Source organism: Dermochelys coriacea, chromosome 17 (assembly GCF_009764565.3).
Source record: "Dermochelys coriacea isolate rDerCor1 chromosome 17, rDerCor1.pri.v4, whole genome shotgun sequence".
In the NCBI taxonomy this organism is placed as follows: Eukaryota; Metazoa; Chordata; order Testudines; family Dermochelyidae; genus Dermochelys; species Dermochelys coriacea.
The window spans coordinates 16,274,376-16,288,276 of record NC_050084.1 but is presented as its reverse complement, the minus strand read 5'-3'; the positions used below and the strand labels follow the sequence as shown (position 1 = coordinate 16,288,276).

Sequence of the window (13,901 nt, the reverse complement as noted above, 5' to 3'; positions counted from 1 at the left end):
TCCTTCATTCCAAAGAGAGAAATGAGAACTTGTTTTAAGGAAAATAATACAGAATGGTGGACAATGACTAAATGGTGCTAAAGTATGTTATGTTTTAATTCTACAATCCTTAAAGCACTTCTAAACAGCATTTTTGTTCCACTGTTGATTCAGTTTGTTTTACTTAGTAATCAATTGCCATATTTCATCATTTTTTTTCTCGCACAAGATGGTTACTTGTATGCTCTCTCTCGCTCTTACATTTTATATATATATAAGTAAAATGTATGTGTTCATTTCTGCAGGTCCCAATAAACCACAAACAACAGATGTTCGAACTAATTCTCAAACCAATGGATCCAATATGGGCTTCAAGCCACGAGGAAGAGAGTTTTCTTTTGGTAAATATTGTGGGTTTTAATCTGCCTTGATAGCCTTTGTTAGTTTTGATTTTTGAGATTTGATAATAGAGAGGGTTTTTTTAACAGTGATATCTTCATTTTGCATTTGATGACTGAGTGAAATGCTTTTTGAATTTGCATGCATCAGGATAGGTGATCACAGAACTCAGAAGATTAGGCTATCTGCAGCTCACAGTAGTCATCAGAGAGCAGTTCTCTGACCATGGTTCCCTGCTTTTAGAAGACCTATATTTGGGGCAGTCATGTGTAGGAGTTTTAACTTTTCCTCCCTATTGTGGGTTGGCACTGTACAGGGTTATCAACACGATAGTCACAAATTGTAAAACACAAAAACCGTTCCTTTCGCTTAGTAAAAGTTTAGAATGGACTTAGAAGGGTTAGTATTGATTTGTGATAAATATCTATCCTTTCACGAAACTAGTATCATTGAGATCACATTTCTCAAGGAAATAGTATGTCTGTCTGACCTTTTCAAAGTTTTGGGTGCCTGCTCAGATTATTTTGTGCGCCTCTGAGAACTGTAGTATATCACTGTTGAATTCATTACAGTTGAATCTTTGGTTCATTCATTAACTGAGATCTTTTGTAAAGTTTCAAGGAGAAGAGTCTCAGTAGTGGGTATGAGTTAGGATTAAAGGGGAATGGTTCAATGCTGTTTAGTATGTGATAGCCATTTTGTTCATTTTTGACTTCATATTAATTGGTAAACAATTGTTGTAAATATTTTAAAAAAAATTATATATATATATATATATATATATATATATATATATATATATATATATAAATACACAGTTCCTAGACAGATTTTTTGCTTAATACAAGTATACAAATGCTGATCTAACTCTTCTGATTTCCTGACAGAGGCTTGGAATGCCAAAATTACTGACCTAAAACAAAAAGTTGAAAATCTTTTTAATGAAAAATGTGGTAAGCATATCAACCTTTTTTAACTTGCATCTTTTAGAGCTTGAAGAGATAACTTAGTTAGGCGTGTACGTTGTGTCTGATGGTGCTGTTCGTACACAGATTTTGAAAGGCTTTAATAGCCTTGCAGACTCTGGGCCCTGTTATCTCCCAGGAGATTGATTCTCATATCGCAGACTGAAAATTCCAAATGATCGGATTCCCCCTAAGTTTTCCATGTAAAGCTAGGAATGGAGGAGTGGTGCAGGGATTTGGCTTCAAAAATCCATAGACATCCTGTGGTCCACCAGAAACCCATTAGTTCCATATTGCTATGTACTCCTTGTTGCTCGTCAGACAACATGGCTGCAAGAGGAGCTATGCTGTTAGGGACTCAAACACTCTCTCAGGAAGAGGCACTTGCTTGATTTACTGCAGACTTGAGATTTCCCCCTTGTGTGTATGTGGAAGGTACGGAGGAGCATGGCCCACTTTCTGCCCACCAGCAGTGCTGGAAACCTAACTCCCTTCTTCAGGATAAAATACTAGTTTTGTAATTTACATGCTCCCTTTCATTTCAGGGGAAGCTCTGGGGCTTAAAGATCCTGTCAAGGTCCCATTTGCGTTATTTGAATCCTACCCAGAGGATTTCTACGTGGAAGGACTACCTGAGGGGGTGCCATTCCGCCGACCATCTACTTTTGGCATTCCAAGATTGGAGAAGATCCTGCGAAACAAATCTAAGATAAAATTTATCATAAAAAAGTAAGAGAACTGTTTGTGTCAATGGAAATGAGCTGCAAAGCTTAAAAAACAAAGATTAAGCCCTGAAAAGTGCTAGATTCCTCCATTAACCACACTAGTGTATATATACTGAAATGTCTAATAAAACTGGAAGCATCAGAGGATTTTTCAGATCTGGGGAAGGATATGTTAACATTTTTCTATGCTGAATGCTCCTCAAACCCTGCTTAATGGGGAGCAGCACACAGTTCTGGGCTTATTTCGATTTTAATGTTGACTTTGCATTTCCCCTTTAGTGGGAGCTGCAGGCTTTGCAGTTAAGTCATTTGTAGCTAAAAGGTCACCAACACTGCAGCAAGAAGTAAGGATGTTAAATCAAACTTCTAATGGATGACAAAAACTCAGATTTTCAGAATTTTGTCAAGTATCCGTCTTGCAACATAGTGGTACCGACCCCTGATCTTTAGAGTAAAAACAGTAAGATATTAGGGATTTGACAGCTGTACTGTGGTGAAGGTAGAAAACCAAAATGATCAGTCATCTTGTTAACTTTGTGTAACAGCCTGGCTAGCATTATTGTACTGACTTTGCTCTCCCTCTCCTGACCACTCAGTTTTGACAGCTAGTATTTCCTTTGTTGTTGGATGGAAATGATGGATTGAGTGTAATTTTACTGTTCTATATGAAATGTTCAAATCTATTCATCTGCAGGCCTGAGATGTTCGAGGCAGCGATTAAGGAAAGCTCTGCTAAAAGTCCCCAGAGTAAGTTTTACGACAGCTAAAGAGTTTGGAGGGTGATCTGTCTTGGGCTGCTTTCAAATTTCAGGAATGTTGCCCAGTGTAAACCAATTCCTGAAAACTTCATAGTATATTCACTGCAAAGTCTTATCCAAGTAGAAATCAAGACACAGCCTTAACTATGGTGCCACTGGTATACTTCTATGATAAAGATATGTCCCTACTCTGAGGAGCTGTAAAGCTATTTTATTTTCTTGACTTCTGTCTAGTTCCTCAACTCAGCAATGCAGCTTCAGTAATGGCTTTCTTGTTTATCAGTCAGCTTTGTTTCAGAGTAGCAGCCGTGTTAGTCTGTATCCGCAAAAAGAACAGGAGTACTTGTGGCACCTTAGAGATTTGTTAGTCTGTAAGGTGCCACAAGTACTCCTGTTCTTTTAGTCAGCTTTGTATAATCTAGCACACTTCAAGACTCAGATCCCATTGCACTGGCTGTTCCAATGCCTCCTTCAAAGCAGTAGGAGGCTGTGGGTCAGGTAAAGCTTTACAGTGCTGGAGTGCACCCTCCAAGGTGTGAGGAGCCACTTTGCCCCGACTCCAACTTGTAATGCAGCTTTGACAAGGGAGCAAAATGCAGGGAGCTGTAAAAGTCCCTGTGTCAATCCGATCAAAAGGATTGAGGTACTTGTTAATGGCTCATACTGTACTCCCAAATTGTGACCTGGAGCAGATATTCCATAGAAGAAGTTGGGTTTCTAGGGTGTATTCATTGGACCTGATGCTACTCTCAGTGGTTTAAATCAGAGGTTACTCCAGGGCTGGGCAAACTACGGCCCACAGACCACATCTGGCCCGTGGGACTGTCCTGCCCGGCCCCTGAGCTCCCGGCTGTAGGGGCTCACCCCCGTCCCTTCCCCCCGTCCCTCCTCCCCCCCAGCCATGCTGGTAGCGCGGCTTGCGTCCGCCCACTTCCCAGGCTTTCAAATAACCCAGTCCTGCTGCTCTGATCAGCATGATAAGGGGAGGGAGGGAGGGCAGGAGATCCTGGGGGGCAGACAGGGGGCAGTTGGATAGGGTAGAGGTTTGGGGGGGGGCACTGCGGTCAGGAGACAGGGAGTGGGGGGTTGGATGGGGGTGAGGTGTTGGGGGGGCACAGGGAGCAGGGGCAATGGATAGGGGGTGGGGGGATCCAGGGGGGGCAGTTAGGGACAGGGGTCCTGGAAGGGTGCGGTCAGGGGACAAGGACAAGGGGGGAGGGATGAATGGGTTGGGGTCCCAGGGGGCTGGGGTGTGGATAGGGGATGGGGGGGCAGGGGTTGGATAAGGTATGTGGTCCTGGGGGGATGGTTGGGGACAGGAGATCCCGGGAGGGGACGGTCAGGGAGCAGGGGGGGGTTGGATGGGGGTGGGGTGTCGGGGGGGCACAGGGAGCAGGGGCAATGGATAGGGGGTGGGGTACTGGGGGGGCAGTTAGGGACAGGGGTCCTGGAAGGATGCGGTCAGGGGACAAAGCGGGGGGGTTGGATTGGTCGGGAGTTCTTAGGGGGACAGTCTGAGAGTGGAAAGTGGGAGGGGCGGATAGGGGGCTGGGGCCAGGCTGTTCGGGGAGCCTTCCCTACCCAGCCCGCCATACTGTTTCGCAACCCCAGTGTGGCGCTCAGGTCAAAAGGTTTGCCCACCCCTGGTTACTCCATTGAAGTTAGTGAAGTTACATCAGTGTAAAGGTAGTGTCGGTGACAGCAGGATCAGGAACGAAACATACTGGACCAGATCCTCAGTTGTTGTAGGCATAGCTCCATTAAAGTCAGCGATAAAAGATTTCCTATGTGGGTGAGAATTTAATATTCCACTGTTTGTTCTTTTGATCACTATTGTTTACTAGGGTTACTAGAAGTTGAGTGCTCTAGTTTATTGCTTTGACCAAAACATGAAAATATCCACACATTCTTCTTTAAAAATAAAATGTCATTGGAAAACCTGCTAGGCAAAGCAAAAGAGGCCCTTGTAAGATATGTTAACCCTTTCTCTTGACTTCGGTAGTTTGTAAGAAATAGTAGAAGGGTAAACTTTCAGAAGTGAAGTCCCATTTTCAGTAATGACTTAATACTTCGGAGCCTAAGTGTCATTGACAGTCAAGGGACTTAGTCATTTATACTAAGTCCTTTTGGAAATTGAATTTTTTTTTTTTTACTGCAAATCTGTTTCTCCCCCAATCTTTCCTTTTTTTTATATGCTGGAAAGGTGTTAGCCCATCTTCAGCCATTTTGCTCATACTTCAAATTCCTGTGTCTGTTTAAGGAAAAACCAGTTCATCCAATACCTCAAATACAACAAGCACCACAACAAAGCCAGTGGTGAACACAGCCGCAGGGGTTGAAGATCTTAACATCATTCAAGTGACTATACCAGGTAGGTGGGCACTCTGGTTTTACTGCTGCTTACTGTTTATAGCGCTCATTCTTCATGGCAGGAGCTCTTTGCCTAATGTTCCCGCCTGTCCCCCCATCCTGATTTGCCCTTTGGCTCATCCTGTCTTGTATATAGTACAGTCTACCAAGAGTATAACTTAATAGCCTCTTTTAAGTGGCCTTTGTCTGCACTGTTGTCACACTGATGGTTTTTTAAACTTTTATGATTGTGTACTACTTAGTGAAATCTGCAGAAAAATGAATCTCAGTTCAATTCCTATTTGCAGGTAGTTACATCTGCACCACCCCCGCCCCATCACATGCTAAATTAAGCGTCAGTTTGCAATCTTGTTGGCAGTCTCAGTACACAGAATTAGGATTAAATTATCATGGAGATTCTCTTCCCCAGAAGTGGTCACTTTAGCTCAGGGATAAATTACACTGGTTAGGCAGTGTGGGAAAGCTTCCACTGTGGCTAAATAGAGGATTTCAGTCCCCAGTCTTACACTCACTTCATTTACTTAAAATAAATCATGATTGTAAATAAAGGGTTTATTCAATAAATTTTCTCCTTTAATAAATCTAACATTGTCCTGTAAATATTTTGAAATCATTTTCAGGCTTGTTTAAAACTGCAACTTTGTATAGTTCTCATATTTACAAAATCCTCCATTACAGCTATAACCAAAAAAAACCAGTGAAAAGGCCTATTTTTGTTCTGATAACTAAGTGCTTAATAAAGCAAACATCTATTCTTGTTTTAAATAAGCACTTGTATAGTCAGTACTGCACTAATTAAAGAAGTAAATCACCTGCTAAATCCTGACACTGACAATTTCTTTCAGATGATGAAAATGAAAGATTATCAAAAGTAGAAAAGGCTCGACAACTGAGAGAACAAGTAAATGATCTCTTCAGCAGGAAGTTTGGTAACTTTTTTCATTTCTGATTTGAAATAGCTTTGAAAATAACCAAAATGTAAATCACTGGTTTTAAATAAGTATAACCTATAGTATATAATATCCATTACAGCTGATGTTTTTGCACTGTTTATATGTAACCAATATGTAATTTTTTAATCTGTAATTATATGCCCCAGTTTCCACAGAAATCTAGTTTGAGGGCTAAATTGTTTTGTGTTTTTTAAACCAAGAAATTGTGATTATAGATTAATAAATATTTTACGTTTAAACGCAAAATTTGCTTAAAGCTACACAGTTCTGATCAGTTAACAACTTAAAATGTTAAAGTGGAAAGAATTTTTTAAGTCTTACTTACCCTTTCCCTGTTCAGTTTTTCTTTACTTTTTATACTGTGTTCAGATTGGATGATGAAATTCACCTACTTAGTTTCTTTTTGTGGTCCTTCACTAGCAATGGGCTGTGTTGCTTTCATTGTGACAGGAAACACTTTTTCCTTTCATTAAAATGTTTGAGTATTCTTTTCTATAATTTATTTTTACAAAACCTAAATTTTAGTCCTTTATATATTGAACTCTGATACTTGGATACTAGTGACTCTCATGAACCGAAGTGAGCTGTAGCTCACGAAAGCTTATGCTCTAATAAATTTGTTAGTCTCTAAGGTGCCACAAGTACTCCTTTTCTTTTTGCGAATACAGACTAACACGGCTGCTACTTTGAAACCTTCATGAGTGTAGCTTGGAAAACAGTTCATTTGAAAATTACTCAGTGTAAAATTTAAATGGCAAGTGCATTTTAACTTTATAGCACTTGAGATTATTTTAAATGCTTGTTTTCACATCACTTGATTTTCTTACTGCCCTGAGTGTTTGTAAACTGAGATTTGTAGACTTGGGTCACAGTTCAAATCACAACGTCTCTTATTTAGGTGAAGCAATTGGTATGAATTTCCCTGTGAAAGTCCCATACAGAAAAATCACCATAAACCCTGGCTGTGTGGTGGTGGATGGAATGCCTCCGGGAGTGGCATTTAAAGCTCCCAGTTATCTGGAAATCAGCTCCATGAGAAGGATTTTGGAATCGGCAGAGTTTATCAAATTTACTGTTATTCGGTATGTGACTGTCATTTTACTGTCATTGGTTATATAATATAACCATGATTATCCAGATGTCATGGGAATAGCCAATACTTTTTGAAAAATCAGTGTTTCAGAGAAAAGAGGGAATCTTCAATATAATAAATGTGGGGAGGCATCGACTCTGTTTTGAATAACAAGCAGTTGAGGTTATTTTAAATTCAAATAATTGAGGGTGCACAATATTAACATGAAAATTCTTGGGAGTAAGCATACATAGGAACATTGATTACATTGACTTGTAAAAACAACAAGGAGTCCTTTTGGCACCTTAGAGACTAACACGAAAGCTTATGTTCAAATAAACGTGTGAATCTCTACGGTGCCACAAGGACTCCTCGTTTTTGCTGATACAGACTGACACAGCTACCTCTCTGAAAATTGACTTGTAAGTGATTTCTAACACACCAGTTGAAACCTGAACCTATGGTACAGCATATCGCTATTCAAACAGTTATGGACCTTGCTGTCAAGGCTGTTAGCTTTCCTTTGCACAACAGACTTTGTAGATCCACAAACTTGTTTGTTCTTAACAGTAAATTGTATATCTGTAGTAGTTTAAATTTCCAGATCAGCATGACTGTTTTAAAAGTCGTGAGTACATGATTGGATTACTGAAGTTTAAGATTTTCAGTTACTGTTTTGCCTCACGTTCTTGAGAATGTGTCCCTCTTAAAATCAGTTCAGGTACTGTCTTTTGATAAAATATGATGATTACCCTGGAAGTTAGTTTAATCAAGAAATAAATGGTTTTGCTTATACTGTGGAATAAATGAGATTTTGGAATCTGTACAGATGATGAGTCAAGAAAGTGAAAACATAAACACTTAGATTCTATTCGGGTTTACAAGCAATCAAATCCAGCAGTTCTGTTAGCTAGCAAGGAGTTTCTAAAAAGTCAATTTAGAGAGGCCCAAATTTTGCAGCTCTTAATCAAGATTGATTTTGAGCTCATGAGTCTTGATCAATATAAGAACATGCAGTATTTGGCCCCAAGTGAAGATCTGATTCTCTTACCAACTGGTTGAAGGAAGAACTTGCACCTTCTTACTGATGTAAAATTGACACAGTCTGCTGGATAAACCACTCTGCTCCAGGCGGAACTATGCAAGACTATTGCAGTCCCTCCTTTCACTGTGCTCCATTATGAACCCTCAGGTAAGGCCTTCCATAAGAGAGAGAGATGGTACAGTAAAAGTGATCTTAAAAGCATTAAGTATTCTTTTTTGTTTTGTTTTGTTTTTTTTTAACAGACCATTTCCAGGACTTGTGATTAACAACCGTAAGTATTCCATTTTTTGTCACTTTGAAATCTATTCAATGTATCACTCCACAGGGCATGCTAGATTATTGTAGCATTTTCCCAGGGTGGCAGAAGGTCCAGAGCATTAACTGCTAAATATGGATAACTTATTTCCTTAGTACTTAGTCAGGAAATGTAAACATGCTTGGTTTATTTATAGAAGGACCTTGTGGGGGAGGAATAGCTCAGTGTTTGAGCATTGGCCTGCTAAACCTAGGGTTGTGAGTTCAATCCTTGAGGGGGCCATTTACGGATCTGGGGCAAAAATTGGGGATTGTCCTGCTTTAAGCAGGGGGTTGGACTAGATGACCTCCTGAGGTCCCTTCCAACCCTGATACTCTATGATTCTATGACTTACAAAACCACATGAGCTCAGTGCTAGTTTAGAACTTGCACAGTTACAGACTCATACGAGATTCTCTTCACCTGAGGTGTGGCTGCATTTCAGTAGCAGTTGACATGCAGGAGCTTTTCAATAGCCACACAAAGGAATTGGAGTGTAAAATTGTGTTCAGGTGAGAATTTAGGGAGACAGAATGTAATTACCCAATTAGGACTTTGGCCAGGACACCCAAACATTGTGAAAAATGCCCAGGTATTTTCAGTTATCTAAAATAGTCATGACCTTGGATTTAAGCTTCATTTGAAAAACAGTACCTCTGGTAGCACAGCATCCCTTGTCAGGCACTGAGCCATTGATATACTACAGATTCAGAGGGCAAACCCCTACCAGCATTACTTCTTTCTTACCTGGATTGAGCCTCAGTCAGCCAGCTTTCATCCATTGCTCAGTCCCCCCCTTTACACTGGGTAAGATGCTCAGCTGTATCAGCTGGAAGTGTCAGTGTGCTCTACTGACTACAGTGCCTTCAGGATCTTCTCACTGTCTCTCCCATTGGCCCCATATATCCTGTGTCACCATCGGAAAGAGAGCCCTCCATTCAGAAGAGCAATTCCTGCAGGGATTCCAGAGAAATGTATGAGGGGAAGAAAGGACCCACTTAAGAGCAACCCTGTCCACTGCTACATAGAACTGCAGGAGTCAATAGCATAACACATCATTGGCAATTGAGAGCAGCTGATACACTTGATTTTCTTCCACCACTGGAAGGAGATTGATAATAGGATCAGGTCCTTTTTCTTTCCCATACAAATGTCTGCCATCACGTCCTCAATGGTCAAGGCAATCTGAGGTGTCTAGATACAGAGAGAATTGTCTATTGTTTCAATAATGTTAGTGGTCTTGCCATTTGTTTTATACTATCCATTGAAAATCAGTCTTGTTTAGCATTATAAAGGGTGATGTTAGCTCAGGGGATTATAATGAATCTTTAGGCTCTGAGGGAAGAGAAGTGGAAAACACTTGTATTGAGCAGAAGAGGGTATGTTATTCAGTTACTGTGAATATAACTTGTTTATGCAACAGGTTCACAGGGTGGAACATACAATAAAATATAAATGCCATTTGACTGTTTGAGGGTCCTTTTCTTTTAAACCTAAACAATTGACCGTATTTATTCTCTCAGAGTTGATGGAGAAAACTGAATCGGAAACACCAGCCAAGGCACCAACACCGGCTCCTGCTCCAGCACCAGCACCGGCACCAGTAGTACAAGGTGAATACAGAGGTGTAATAAATCGCTTTTTGAAGGGTGATAGGGGTCAGATTATAGGGCTTGCTAACTAATGAAATTGTTGCCCGATAATAGGCTGTATTCTAGGCATGCAAAGATTGATGATGTTGATATTCCAGATTTTACTTTGAAAGAGTGTATGTTCTTCTGTATAAAGAAAGGTGTTTTTCCCCTACATTTATCCACATTAAATTTCATTTGCCATTTTGTTGCCCAGTCACTTAGTTTTGTGAGATCTTTTTGAAGTTCTTCACAGTCTGCTTTAGTTTTAACTATCTTGAGCAGTTTAGTATCATCTGCAAACTTTGCCACCTCATTGTTTACCCCTTTCTCCAGATCATTTACTTTACTACATCAGATTTTACTTTTTAATTATCTTCAGCAGGTCACAGTTTTTGTATCTTGGACACAATATGTGAAAGCGATCATAGAAGAGAATATTCAGAAGCTTTCCCAAGACTTGCTATAATATTTATCTTATGCACATTGTTTAAACTACATGTTTATTAATTTTATTATATATTTTTTTCATTTAAGAGCCAGCTGAACCAAGCCAAATAGAAGTATCTGTAGAAGGTAAGTGACTGTTGTCAGTTATTATAAAAACTATTTTTTGGTGATTTTGAGTAAGGTTGCATCACTTCTAATAAAAGTAAAAACATAAAGTGATGTTTAATTAAAACACAAGTCATTCTCTTTTGTTTTCCTTCCTGGTTCTGCATGAAGTGTTTTTTTGCATGATAATCATACAGCCACTATATAAAATTTACTCTGCAGTAAAAATTTTACTCAGATTTTGTTTTACAATGAAGTTTATGAATTGTTGTTCTTAATAAGTTATGACTTTGCGTAGCTGTGCATTTGAGTGATGGCTTATATCCTAAATGATGTTTGTCTTTATTCAAAGCAGTTTTGCCCACAATTCACGTGACTGAATGTTGCCATCACCATAGAAAAGAAATATTTTCCATAGAAGTGCACCATTTTGAGTGCCTTTTTGCTATTTAATCATTTTCATGATTTGAATTTTAAAAGATACATGGATATTTTCTTAATATTCACTCAGCAGTTATCGACTTTTCCTGTGCAATACTGTCGTTGATTTTAATGAAACTTTTGTCGAAAGAATTCTTGTTTCTTTTTCAACAGACGTAGCAGAAACGGAAGAAAGTTCTCAAATAAAACAGGAGCCAGATCCAACGTGGTAGACCTTATCAATATTAGGGTAAAATAATTTAGTATCTGTCAAAATTAATAGTTATTAGGGAATAGTGTTTTTACACCACTTTGTAGGGAATGCATGTCATATGGCTGAGGCACAAGGCTGGACGTCAGGAGAGTAACGCTTTCTTACTGGCTCTGTCGTTGCTTTGGTCTGTGACTTTATGCAAGTCACTTTGTCTGTCCTGTGGCTCACCCAGGTACTGTGCAGGTTAATTTAAGCTTGTGAGGCATTCAAATACTAGTTTGATGAGTGCCATAGTACTACCTATAAATAAAAATGAATTATGATTACATACCTAAGTAGATCTAAGACTTAATTCATTAATGTTTGTAAAGATTTTTGACATGCTTGGGTGCAAAGAATGTTGTTGTTGTTGTTGTTTGGTATAGCCTTAAATTGTAATTAAGCATAGTATTCTTCTTTTTAATATTGCCTGAATTTGAGAAACACATGGTGCAATAATTAGCTTTGATTAAAAAAAATGTGATTGCTGTTCATTTTAAAAGTTTTGTTTCTTACTTTCTTTTAACCTCAGAAAAATCTCAGTTCAAGTTTTGGGACAAAGATTCAGGGTAAATCTTATTTTATTTGAGCTAGTTTTTCCATTTCTAGTTCTCATAACAGGATTCTGGTGGCAATTGAAACGGTACTAGTTATGGTGTTATGCCAACAAATAAAAATGTGCAGTTATAATTTACTTTTAAGCATTTACTTTGTTATAAACCATTCTGAAAAAATGTTAAATATTAAGGATTTTTACAGCTGCACTAACTTTTCCAAGTTTGAATTTATTAAATTTAGCTCTAAACCAAGCTTTTTTTAGTTTTGAGCTTTGGTACTTTTTGTAACATCTGTCAACTTGATTGACATAAAGATGGGTTGTATTTGTCTAGTACATTCATGCTATGATCTCCCTTTCTAAAAGTAAGAAAATGCTATTGACTATATTCATCACAAAGTTGATAACTTGAGATTGGATATCAATTAAAATTTTCTACGGCTGAGATCTGTTAGTCGGTCAAGTAGTATTTCAATGATAGAAATTCCATTGTTTGAAATATTTAAGATAGACTAGACAAAGCATTAGAAAATGTTGGGAATAATCCTTTCTTTTCAGGGAGATGGACTTAACCGAACAGATGTAAAAAGGCCTGTTATAACTTCTATTAACCAAATTCTCCAGACCTCATCTGGTTTAAATTCCCATTGAAGTTTGTGGGAGTTTGGGTACGGGCTGCAGAATTTGGTCTCTGTTTCTGTGTCACTCTTGCTATTTTACAATTGTGCCCACCTAATGGATTCAACAGAGAATTTACATCAAGTGAAATGCCTGGGTTAAGAGAACACTCAAGCACATACTTCAGCCAATTCTTATTCAGGAAAGCATGTACTTCGGTACTTTCATGAATCATAGCCTAAATGAGGACTTGAAGAGATGTACACGAATTTCTCAAGTACTAGTATGTATAATAGGATACATAGCTGCAATGAAACTAACTTCACCTTTGTACTTTTTTTTTCTATCTAGTCAGAAGCATGCAGTCTGGAGAAGAGCTTGCTGGGACTGTCCTGAGCTGTGTAATATAATTGTATAAGAGAAGTACCTTCTATACAAACCCTTTTTGTACTTTTAGATAGAAATGTCTACTTTTTCAGCAGTTCTGTGAATTGACTTAAAGCAAAGAGTGACTGTAGATTTGGAAAGGCTGATTATATATTATAAGGATTAAATTTGAGGCAGCAATGCTGAAAAAATGACAGGGATTAATTAAGATTTTAAAAAAATCAACAGGAATTTAGAGGCCATCTACATTTCCCAGTAAAGTAGAATTGTACTGTGCCTGGATGCATCTCAGCTTTGCGATGAAGAAAAATACCTACAGTAGTTCATTAATTTTCTGTTTTTGGGAAAAAAATTAATGATTTTTGGTTCTTTCTCCTTAATGGCTGATTGGACAATACTATCTGTATATTTGAACTAATTTTTCCTATGATATCTATCTCAATTCATATGTTTTTCATAAATAAATAAAAGATGAACTCGTTCACCTGACCGTTAGTATGCATTAATAAAATGAGCTACAGCTCACTTCATCAGAACTGTAGCTCACAAAAGCTTATGCTCAAATAAATTTGTTAGTCTCTAAGGTGCCACAAGTACTCCTTTTCTTTTTGCGAATACAGACTAACACGCCTACTACTCTGAAACCTGTCATTAATAAAATGGACTATGAAATGGTCAGTATCTCAGTGTGTGGATAAGGAACAAATTTAAATTGAGCCTTTTCTTATATTTTGTTCCATTATTTCAAAGTAAAGAGTGTATGTTTTATCAGGGTATCACATGGTTTATGTAAGAGAAGGGTCCAGTCTTGCAGTCCTAATGCAGGCAAAACTCCCATGGACTTATGTGAGAGTTTTACGTGAGGACTGCTGGATGATGCCCTTTAATTCATTTAGAACCAGTTATGGACACTTAAGCAA

At 38.5% G+C, this 13,901-nt stretch overlaps 1 protein-coding gene across 9 annotated transcripts in view; it reads left to right on the top strand.

Annotated features, from left to right (window-relative positions):
- Nucleotides 1–13,470, top strand: part of GTF2I (general transcription factor IIi) — a 78,013-nt gene extending 64,543 nt beyond the window's left edge. For 4 of the 9 annotated variants that reach the window (XM_038375442.2, XM_038375439.2, XM_038375443.2 and 1 more), the window contains 12 exons: nt 285–380; nt 1,266–1,331; nt 1,889–2,072; nt 2,763–2,815; nt 5,087–5,197; nt 6,042–6,125; nt 7,048–7,231; nt 8,509–8,537; nt 10,085–10,174; nt 10,730–10,768; nt 11,342–11,417; nt 12,946–13,470. In XM_038375442.2, coding sequence (XP_038231370.1) covers nt 285–380; nt 1,266–1,331; nt 1,889–2,072; nt 2,763–2,815; nt 5,087–5,197; nt 6,042–6,125; nt 7,048–7,231; nt 8,509–8,537; nt 10,085–10,174; nt 10,730–10,768; nt 11,342–11,400 — 995 coding nt within the window. In that variant the 3' untranslated portion in view covers nt 11,401–11,417; nt 12,946–13,470. Of the gene's footprint in view, nt 1–284; nt 381–1,265; nt 1,332–1,888; nt 2,073–2,762; nt 2,816–5,086; nt 5,198–6,041; nt 6,126–7,047; nt 7,232–8,508; nt 8,538–10,084; nt 10,175–10,729; nt 10,769–11,341 lie in introns of all 9 variants that reach the window. The other 5 variants (XR_005289301.2, XR_006276168.1, XR_006276167.1 and 2 more) reach the window with 3 other exon arrangements.
- Nucleotides 13,471–13,901: the final 431 nt, after the last annotated feature.